The 11,477-nt window shown below is 39.4% G+C and overlaps 1 protein-coding gene across 1 annotated transcript; it reads right to left on the reverse strand.

Annotated features, from left to right (window-relative positions):
• Positions 1-1,836: 1,836 nt before the first annotated feature.
• On the reverse strand, positions 1,837-4,362 carry LOC123670893 (spectrin alpha chain, non-erythrocytic 1-like). Its single transcript, XM_045604471.1, has one exon. It carries the CDS (start codon positions 4,360-4,362, stop codon positions 1,837-1,839), a length of 2,526 nt encoding a protein of 841 aa, XP_045460427.1.
• Between the last annotated feature and the right edge of the window lie 7,115 nt (positions 4,363-11,477).

The following is an 11,477-nucleotide window of genomic DNA, read 5'->3' on the forward strand; positions in this document are numbered from 1 at the left end:
CATGGTTTCTACTTAAAATCATCGTACCTCCACGTTTATTTCTTGTTCTTGAGAAATTGGAAGCTACGTGCCAACCACTAGAGCAGTATGTGTCTGCAACCCCCAATGGCATCCAGTGCTCTGTCACACAGATCGCATTACACATATTATTTTCCATGAGAAACAGGTCCCATTCATTTACCTTATGGGGACTCAGTCCCTGAATATTCAAATGTAAAACTTGGAAGGTGTGTGTATCATCTTTAGTTTTATTGTTGGTCATGTTTGTTCCTTCCGTGCGGTTTTCCTGTGGAAAAACATCGACACATAAGCATCACTCGGCCAGATATCACATGATTTGGCTTTTTCTAGATTTTCTGCATTAATAGAGACTTTATAGGAATGATAGTATTCAGGATGTTTAGATTGCAACTGGGTACATACAGCCTCCTCAAAATTCTGCTTCACCATGCCTATGAAATCCGATTATGTTGTTTGTATATTGATCCTTGAAACAAAAAGAGATACTTTTTTAGGAATAGCCTTTATATTGCTATCTGTTGCCTTTCCCATAATGGACCATTTATTGTTTTTATTCTTCGATGTCTTCGAATTGACAACAGGTTTGTTTGTTTGTATTTGTTGATTCACGACATTCTTTGACATCTGTCTAAGTTTGACGGCAGTATTTCCTTGTTTATTTGTTGACGTTGATTCATTTGAACTACCAAACTTCATATTTTTAGTTTTGATTCTATCTTCAGATAAAGAGACGGAAATTTCGCTGCTATCCTTGTTTATTTCTTGATTCACCTGTTTGGCTGAATGCACAGATTCATCTGAATTTCTTACATTTCCACACACAGGAGACGGTAACAATGACTTCTGCACAGATTTATGAGAGTCGGTAGGAGATCTCGTAGATGGCACCATACTAGGTGAATTTTCACCAGAAAAATTTTCTTGATTTTCTCCGATTTTTTCTAAGACATAATTATAATTCTTCAGTATTTTTATCTTATCCTGTAGTTCCTCAATCAGTTTGTCCTTACTTTCAATAATTATGTTCAAATATTGATATTCCATATTATTTTTGATTTCGTCATTTTCCAATGGGGTTTTACGAATATTGTTCAGCCCAACTGTTTCATCTACTTCAGTTAAACTTTCAATCTGGGAGACGGAATTCTCAAAACACACTTCGTTAGAGACCGCAAACTTTGGATTTCCAACTCTGCTTGACACAGTTTTGAGGTTATGTCATCACAGCAAACCAATCATTCCTCCTGGTCTACAAAAATTCCACAAATTTTCAGTACACAACTGAAATGATATGTACTATTACAATTGTTGCATGTTATGAAGGTTTTCACTTCTTTCGCACACTTCTTATAGAAAGTTTCGGGTCCAATTTATGATGGTTGTGTCATCAGCATATATAAAGGATTTATGACATGAAACGTCAGCAGGCAGGTCGTTCACGTACAACAAAAAGAGCACCGGTCCCAGTATAGATCCCTGTGGGACTCCCACATCAATGTTTCTCTCATCAGAGTTTCTACCTTGCCACTTTACTATCTGTATTCGGTCACTGAGATAAGGGTCAATGATTTTATATGCAATACCTCTTATTCCATAATGTAACGTTTTTCGGTTAATTAAATCGGTACTTCTGGCTAACACTAATTTATTTCAGGTACACAACTATGAATAACTATTTACAGATGATTTATTTGAACTATTACACTAATTTATTTTCACTACTACATTAATTTATTTCTACAACTTATATCTAATTGAGTGTACGGCACTGACCGCCGATTCTGTCGCACTGCCCTGCTCTGCGGCTTCGATTGCTTATATACCGCTCGCATCTCTCTCTAGAAGTGTCTTGATCTTTCTATCGAGCTCTCGGTGTGTCCGGTATCTTCTAGAAAGAGGCAGTGGCGTAGGGCTTGCGAATTCGTTACACTGCCCCCTTCCTAGGATGTTCAGTCCCTGAACATATCCGGCACGGTGGCTAAATCTACAGGGTTCTAGGTTTCTGCAATTTCCTTGTTCACAGAAATAGCACCTAACAGTATTCTCTTGAACTTTGATCCTCTCCTCAAAGTCGCAATACCTCCCGATCAGATCTTCCAGTTTCTCTTCCTTGAGAGCGTCGTCCCTCGTTATCAGCCAATTCACGAATACGGACACCTCCTTCTTGAATAACTGAACGTCCAAGTTCTGATCGCAGATATCCTTTCGCTTCTTCCAAGTCCCTAATTCAAGCTTCAGGATTTTGAACTTCTCGGCAATGTCTTGGTTAATATAACCTCGGGATAGTTCCAATTGTTGCAAGTTATATTTCTTCCTCTCTGCGCACACAACATGATATTTGTAAGCTTCCAGCGTATCTTCCCTCTTGCTGTCAATGTTCTCATTGGTTTCTGAAAATTCCTCGACAAGTTTCTTGACCTCTTGCTCTCTAAAGTTCGCCTTGTCCTCGATCACTTTCAACTCGCCTTCGAAAGTCTGAGGTTTTCTGAGCAAATCTTGGTTACTTTCCCAGTCTTGACTATTGGTATCGTAGCACAAGTCAACCTCTCTCTCGCTTATCCAAGTGATTATTTCCTCAGCTCTTCTATCGAATATATGCACCTGTTTTGCTCCGACCAAGAGTTCATTCAGACCGTTTACCAGCTCCAAAAGATCCTTCCATTGAGTCTGGACCTCAATCATTTTCTCCTGGATTTTGGCGCTATATCTGCATTTAGCTTCTATCAGAGCATTTCCACTGATTGAACATGATTGGAGCCTTGCCTCGCTATTCATTAAACTAGCGTAAAAAGTGTCGAAGGCATGAATTAGAAGTTCCAAATGATCGACATCAACTCCATGCTTTTCAATTTTGGAATTGGTCATCTGGTCCTTGATCCATTCTTGGAGCTTGGTGCACTCTTGGAGGAACCCGAAATACTGGAAGGCTTCAGAGAAGGAAACTTCCCTCTGAGCTACTAGCTGACGTAACTTCTTGAACTGGTGCACTATTTCTTTCTCTCTTTTCTTGATGTTATCTGCATCGTAGTGCTCTCTTCCCACAGGATGGCAACATCTCTGGGATAATTTATCGATCGTTTCCTGGTAAGCTTTGACTTCAGCAGTTATTATACTCAGCTCTCCCTGCAACATCTGAATGGAAATCTCATCTCTACCAACCTCACTTGTTGCCAGAGCCAACAACTTGTCATCAATCCAGGCCTCAGCTTCTGAACTCTCCTCGTAAAACTTTTCCGATTCAAGGGCATCTTGCAACCTCAACATCTTCAGACTGGCCATATCCCTCACCATCACAAATCGATTCTCCAATTCCTTCACCTTCTCACTGATATCATTGGAGAACTCATGACCGGATCTCATCATGTTGACCGCCCTATCCATCAAACTTTTCACGATGTGTTCCCTTGAGTTCAGCTCGACCTCCAGCGTCCGATACTTTTTCTGTAAGCTCTGGACCGCGGTAAGACTGATACTCATGTCCAAAGACGCTGCCAGCGATTTCCTGTCGCTCAACCACTGTACCTCCTCATCTATCTCGTTGATGCTCTCGTAGTTCTCTAGGTGCTGTTGGTAGTCATTTTCCAAAGCGGGATGGCATCTTAGGACGTTGTTGTCTGAAGCCAAGTCGTTTCCGAAATCGTTACTAACTTGAATCTCGACTTCACCTAGCCAAACCTCAAACTCTTCAATGGACCTCCTGAAGAGCAGTGCTTGATATGCCTCGTTCAGCTTTTCCCGTTTGATCTGCTTGAGTTCCAACAGTCTCTTCCAATCGTCTTTGATTTCTTCCAGCCTTATGACTATTTCATCTTTGGCATAGTGATTCGAATGTAGTAACACTTGTCCCTCGTTTATTACGCTTTGCACTCTTTCATCGCTGTCCATAACCTCTGCCTCAAATGTAGAATGCTTCTGGATTTCACTTTCCAGGTTATGAGGTTCCCTATAGCTCTCATCTGACGCTATCTGAAGCTTTTGTTTCAACCAGATCTCCACGCTGCAAACATTCTTCAGGAATTCCTGAAACGCCCTGTATTCTTTCAGTTTCAGTCTTCTGGCTTCCGTCATTTGCAAACGTTCTTTTTTCCTATCTGGTGCATCCATCATTTTCGACACTTCCTGATTATTCTGGTTCCTTTCATGATCCTCCAGTTTCTTCGATTCAACCTCATTCCTAGTATTCTCTAACCTTTTCGTATTATCTATCATTCTTCTACAATTAACCTCCGTTTCATTTCTCAACGATTTGATGCTTTCCTTTATTTCTATTTTAAAGTCCTGCACTTGCTTGGTCAGTTGTTCAAAAGCATGCTTACAGAAATCCAAGGTTGTCTGATCCATTTTCCTTGACTGCGATTCTCGTAAATGGCATTCAAAAATATGGTCACAAAAATGCACACTACTGTCCTCAGAAATTTCCACGAGAATTTCCACAAAAATGCCCACGAGAATGTCCACTAAAAAAAAAATGTCCACGATAATGTCCACAAAAATATCCACAGAAATATTCACGATTTAATTAACTCTCGGTTCGAAAACACACGCGAACCCCACACCTGACACCAATTGTAACGTTTTTCGGTTAATTAAATCGGTACTTCTGGCTAACACTAATTTATTTCAGGTACACAACTATGAATAACTATTTACAGATGATTTATTTGAACTATTACACTAATTTATTTTCACTACTACATTAATTTATTTCTACAACTTATATCTAATTGAGTGTACGGCACTGACCGCCGATTCTGTCGCACTGCCCTGCTCTGCGGCTTCGATTGCTTATATACCGCTCGCATCTCTCTCTAGAAGTGTCTTGATCTTTCTATCGAGCTCTCGGTGTGTCCGGTATCTTCTAGAAAGAGGCAGTGGCGTAGGGCTTGCGAATTCGTTACAGTAATATTCGAGTTTGCTCATCAAGATTTCCTTTATGACACAGTCGAATGCCTTGCTCAAATCCAAAGCTAGAACTTCTGGATGTAGATGTTGGTCCAGTGCTTCTGATATGCTCTCTATAAGCTCTATAGCAGCAGTTATAGTGGATATGTTCGACCTTGAGCCATGTTGGGAATTATTAAGGATAAGATGTTCGTCCAAAAAGGAAACCAGTCGAATTTTAATGATTGTTTCAAGAACCTTGGAGATGATAGGCAATACCGAAACTGGGCGGAAATTTCCACAATCATTGATGTCGTCCCTTTTATGTACCGGAACCACTTTTGCTACTTTGAGTGTCCGCGGAAATTTACCCTGCTCAATGCAGGAATTAAAAATGTCACAAAGTGTGCTAGCAATCATCGGGTAAATCTGCTTGAAGACCTTAGTATTCAAGCCATAAATGTCCACCGATTGTTTGTTCTTGAGATTCCCAACTATTTCACTGATCTCCTCCACAGTGACCGGTCTGATATACATTGAGTGAGGAGTAATCTGCGAATTGCATCTATACTTTTGTAGCATTGTCAATGCTTGTTCTTCCGAGAGAGAGCACTCCGATACAATCATGTTGCCAATGCTTGTAAAAAATGAATTTAGCTCATCCGCTTTTAAGGAGCTGTCAGTTTCCACATTTACCCTTTTTTGGCTGGTTTCATTTCTAATAAGTTTCCATACAGCAACTGTTTTGTAATCTGCCTCCGCAATATACTTTGCATTTAAATTTTTCTTTATGCTTGTGTAACTTTCTCTAAGATGCTTCTTCAGCACCACCAATAGATCCCAGGATGCTTCATTTTTCTTCACTTCATAGATAGTTTGTGCAGCCTCTACCGCCTTTTTCAGTCTGTAGTTTTCAAATTTTTTAAAATGTTTTTTCTTGTATGTTAGGATGGATTGTGGTGTAGATTTAAGGAAACGAAACATTGAAAGCCTTTTGGAAGCTTGAATGGAAATTGTCATAGTATTCTTCCGCGCTTTCATGCCTCAGTCCCTCCCAGTCGATACTTGACAGTTCATTCTGAAATTTAAAAATATTTTCAGGTGTGATATCGTGTTTGATTACTCTATTCATTTTTGTTTCAGATCTGAATATGTCGAGAAGCAGAAACTGAGCCCGATGATCTGATATATTGGGTTCTATGGTATGAGATATGTAGCCGGAATTCTCAACATTAATGAAGATGTTATCAATGTATGTTTGCGTTAGCCTAGATATATACGACTTGGTCCATTAAACACGTGAGACAGGCCATATGAACCCATCAAGTTCATCAGCTCTACCACATGCCGATGTTCGACCAGAAAATGAACATTAAAGTCGCCAGCCACACAAACCTGGTCAGACTGTAGCTGAAAAATCTTCTCCAGTCCACTTTCCAATTGGGCCAGGAATTCACTGAAATTACCATTTGGTGGTCTATACACAACCATTATAACCATATTTAACTTCGGCACTCTTAGAGCACTCATTTCGACATGTTTTTCAATTGACAATGATTTGACATCAGTAATCATCTCGGACTGAATTTCCTCCCTCAGAACAATGGCGCATCCACCACTTTTACCCCGATATCTGGAAAAACTATCCGCGACAGTGTAGTTTTGTCAAATTTATTCTTTGTAAGATCTCATCAGTGCTCCAATGCTCGGTGATACATGCGATATCAATTTTATTCTCATTCAAGAAACTTGAAAATGCGTCAATTTCATTATTGATTGATTGTAAATTCAGGTTAGAAATTTTAAACTCATTTTTGTTACTTTTTTTTTTTAATTTTGGAAATCTCCTGATCTGTGGCCTCTTTGCGAACGAAAAAATACAAAACGCTTGACAATGATATTTGCTGGCCAATTTTATTCTCTGTGCAGTTCGTCCAGCATATCCAGATCTGCACTTACCTTGAATGAACAGCTATTTGCCGATTCACGCACAGGTAGCACTTCAGCCGTGAATTTTCTAGTTGGAAACTTGTTTTCTAAATGCTTAATAACTGTTTCGCTAGTTGTGCCTAGTTTCGCACGTCCCACATAGATCCACGCCTTTTTCGGATAACTGGCCAAGGGGGATGTTGTATCGGTGCCCTTAATAATTTTTGTACCCGCCATGCTACTTTTGACCTTTTTGGCCGGCTCAGACACAGTTCACTTCCTTTTTCGGAACCTCATCTACCGGTAGTGTCGCTTTTACTGAATTTTCAGCACCATCGGCAACACTGTAGGGTCTCTTGCTTTTGTTTACATTCAGGACTGATTCCTGCAGCTCAATTATTGTTCTCTGGTGTTCATTTATGTTCAGTAAATCATTTGTCCTTAACTTAGCTGAGTCCAGTTTAGTTTTAAGGATCTCAATTTCACTCTTCAGCTCAATTACCTGGATGTTATTTTCTAGGTTAGGTTGGTCTGTATCAGCTGTTACGTCAAATAAACCCTCTTCAGGCTGTGAATTTATATGTTTCTGAAGGTTCTCACTCATTATAACACCTTCTGGGACACGTTTGTTCATAATGATTTCTATTAACTTATTTTTATTTAATTTGTTAAGTCCACTAAAATAATCGTCGTGGCTCGCCATGTTGCCAAACATATTGTTCTGTAATACCAAGCGACATATCTATGTTAACTTTAGAGTCCAATTCCTCATTCGAGTCGTCATCAGATTCTGATGAAGATGATGTTTTAGATAATACGAATTAGAACTCTTCATCTTCAAGGCAAAAATATGTTAGGTAGGTTCCTGTCTACAAGTGGCATCTGAAATTTAGTGGCAAAAAGAATACGCTGTCTTTAAGTGACTTCTTAGACAAAGTTGAAGAGCTTTGTGTAAATCGTAATGTCTCCAATGCAGAACTTCTTTGCTCTGCAGGGGATCTTTTCGTTGATGACGCCCATCAATGATATCTTTCGGTTAGGAAAGAGAAAATCGTGGTCTGAAATGGTGAAGGCTTTAAGGGAACAATTTCAATCTCCTTTTTATGGTGAGGAATTGTTCGAACGCAAGGGGTGGAAGAACCCATCGGTACCTATATCGCTCGAATGCAAAATATATTCGATAAACTCACTAATCCGGTTAAGGAGCTTAGGGTACAGGTTTTGATGAATAACATTCTTCCTTTTTTTCAAAGTCAGTTAGGTTTGGTATCGGTCAACTCAGTGAAAGAGTTATTGGGTTTGTGTCGCAAATTAGAGATTCGTAAGGAAGCAATAGATAAATATAGTCCACCACCTGGAGATAAGAAATGGATTGAGACAGATCTCGCTTATGTGAAGGAAAATTCGCCCTCTTGTAGTTCCATTGCACCTACGGGTGAAGGTGCTTCGGCTCTAGTTTGTTGGAATTGTCAGGAAGTTGGTCATTTAAGAGCTGCTTGTCCGCAAGCTCAGACCAGTTCTTTTTGTTATCGGTGTGGCATGAGTGGATATACCGTGAAGACTTGTCCTAAGTGTAGTAAGAGTCAAGGAAACGGACCGCGGATGCAGTAGGTAATCAGCTACTTCCCGCCAGCGTTGCCATATCTGTTCCGATTAACCAAACCCAAGGGAGTGGGATCTGGGACAGTCAAAAGGCTGTCTTAGATTTCATTTTGTCCAACACAGTTGGAGATGAGCGTCCATACTTGGACGTCGCTATTTTGCACGTCAAAATGTTGGGACTTTTAGATTCCGGTGCTTCTCGTACTATTATCGGTATTAAGGGTTGGAGTGTTCTCGAGAGTCTGGGGTTACCGTGGACTGAAGAAAAACCAATCAGTTGTACGGTGGCTAATGGAGAAAAATGTCTTTCGCAGGGCTCTGTACGTGTTCCCTTCGAGTTACAGGGGAAGGTGAGAATCTTGAGTATGTTGGTTGTTACCTCTCTACCGCATACTTAGATATTTGAAGCTGATTTCTGGAAGCTCATGGGTATCGTCCTAGACCTGCGCAGGGGTGGATGGCATTTCGCTTCTGAATGTGACCCTGTGTTGGCACCCGTAAGTGCTTTACACACCAATACAGATTTGTTTGTATCACAGGCTCGCCAGCTGCAGTTGGTGATCTTTGAGGCTTTCGATAGGATGGGAGATAAACAATTAAACAAAGGCATTATCCTGTGAATCCAGTAATGCAGGCTCACATCGACAAAGAACTAGAGAAATCTTAAGTTGAATAAAGTGGCAGTCAAAGATGCTTATCCTATTCCTTTTGTCTCGGTTACATTGGACAAACTCAGAAATGCTCGATATTTGTCCTCCCTAGATATAGAATCTGCCTATTTTCAAGTTCCGGTGACAAAAAAATCGCGACCGTTGACTGCTTTCTGCGTGCCGAACCGAGGGCTGTTTCAGTTTAAGCGATTTCCGATGGGTCTCTCGAATTCTCCTGCCACTTTTCAAAGACTCATTGATAGGATTATTGGTCCTTCACTGGAACCTTACGTCTTTGTTTATCCAGATGACATTGTCATCATAACAGACAGCTTCTAAAGGCATTTGGAAATACTTAAGGAGGTGTTTCGACGGCTGCAGGATGCTGGACTGACGTTGAGTCAACAGAAATGTCAATTTTGTAGGCCAGATTTAAAGTATTTGGGATATTTCGTAAATGAGAACGGCTTACATGTAGATCCCGAGAAAGTTCAAGCTATCCTTAATATTTCAATACCTAAGACAGTTTCCGAGGTTCGCCGCGTTTCAGGTTTGGCTTCTTGGTATCGCCGGTTTGTGCCAAATTTTTCATCTGTGGTAAGTCCACTTACGAACCTCCTCCACAAGAATAAAAAATTTGAATGGACTGATGCCTGTACTAGGGCATTGGATACAGTCGAAGAGTGTCTCGTTTCCGCTCCTATGTTATCGTGTCCGATTACTCCCTTCCTTTTTATGTACAAACGGATGCTTCAGATTTCCGTTTAGGTGCTGTTTTATATCAAGTTCATTCCGAATTAGGCGAGAGAGTCATAAGTTACCTCAGTAGGTCGTTGGATAAAAATGAAAGAAAGTATAGCATCCTCGATCCTATGCCAGATGCTGAAGTTAAGGATGCCTGGTATCTGAAAATGAGGTCCCTGGTACAAAAGTATCCACAAAAATATTCTCAATGGAGAATAGATAACAACAACATTTATAAAAATGTTCGTTCTCGTTTTCCAGATGTCGGAAGATGAGTCATGGAAGTTAGTGGTCCCCAAAAAGAAGCGTGAGTCCACTTCCAAGAATACCAAAGGGTTATCAATATATCCTTTCAGTGTCTGACTGTTTTAGTAAATTCACCCTCCTGTTTCCGTTACGGAAAGCTTTCGCAGAAAATGTGGTGAAACACATTCCTTCTGCGATCATTTGTGATAATGTTCCACAGTTACGAGGTAACTGCAACAGGTTTCGCGTTTAATATGGTACATCTCTAAGAAACATCTTTTGTTTCCATTCACTTCACATTCAAGGATTTTGGTGGAATCATAATACATTGGATGGTCTTTGTCCGGGTATGGTCTGCTAGGGCACAAATCTTGTTTGGATTCTTGATGTCACTTTTGTGTTGAGCAATCCTTCTCTTCAAAAGCTGAGACGTCTGACCAATATATACCTCACTACATATTGAACAAGGAATTCAATATACCACACTACTCATATTATCAAGAGTCATCCTATTTTTCACTCGACTGTATAATCTGTCCATTTTAAAATAAATTTTTGAATCAATCTAATTTTTGTGGTCTTTAGGAGGTTAATTAATGCATTAGTCATACCATTTATTAGGGGAATAGATGAGTAAAAAATTCTATCTGCGTTCTCAGTGTCCACAGTGGTGGATGCGCCCCTCTCTCCATTCGTTGGCTGTCTCGAAGGAGTTGTATTGTAAATTAATATGGACAACAACCTTTTTATGTATCCATTCTCCAGCATCAATTGTAACAATAACTTCAGATTCTGCTGCCTTAGACTTCGATGGGCAACTTTTTCGATACGATTCTTCAATCCTAAAATCATGTTCACCTTTTGTCCATGTGGATGATTAGAAAAATAGTGTAAGTATCTCCCTGAACTTGTTGGTTTTCGGTACCAATCCAGAATCAGCCTATTTTCCAGTGTTCGAATCACCCTTGTATCCAGGAATGGGACACCAGTCGCTGTTTCTTCCTCCAACGTAAACTGTATGCTCTCATGTTCACTGTTGAACCTGCCTAGAACAAAAGAAACCTGATCTAAAAATTGCAATTTTTAGATTTTAATGTCCATTTTAATTGATATTTTAGTCTGAAGAAGGCGGATTTGCCGAAACGTTTGTAATCAATAAACATCGAAATTCAAATTCAACCTAGATGCCCAATGCATAAGTCCTTTACATGTTATGAAGAACTAGATAAGAATGAATTCAAATATATATATATATATATATATATATATATATATATATATATATATATATATATATATATATATATATATATATATGTATATATATATATATATATATATATATATATATATATATATATATATATATATATATATATATATATATATATATATAGATTGTTC

Source organism: Harmonia axyridis, chromosome 1 (genome assembly GCF_914767665.1).
Source record: "Harmonia axyridis chromosome 1, icHarAxyr1.1, whole genome shotgun sequence".
Lineage (NCBI taxonomy): Eukaryota > Metazoa > Arthropoda > Insecta > Coleoptera > Coccinellidae > Harmonia > Harmonia axyridis.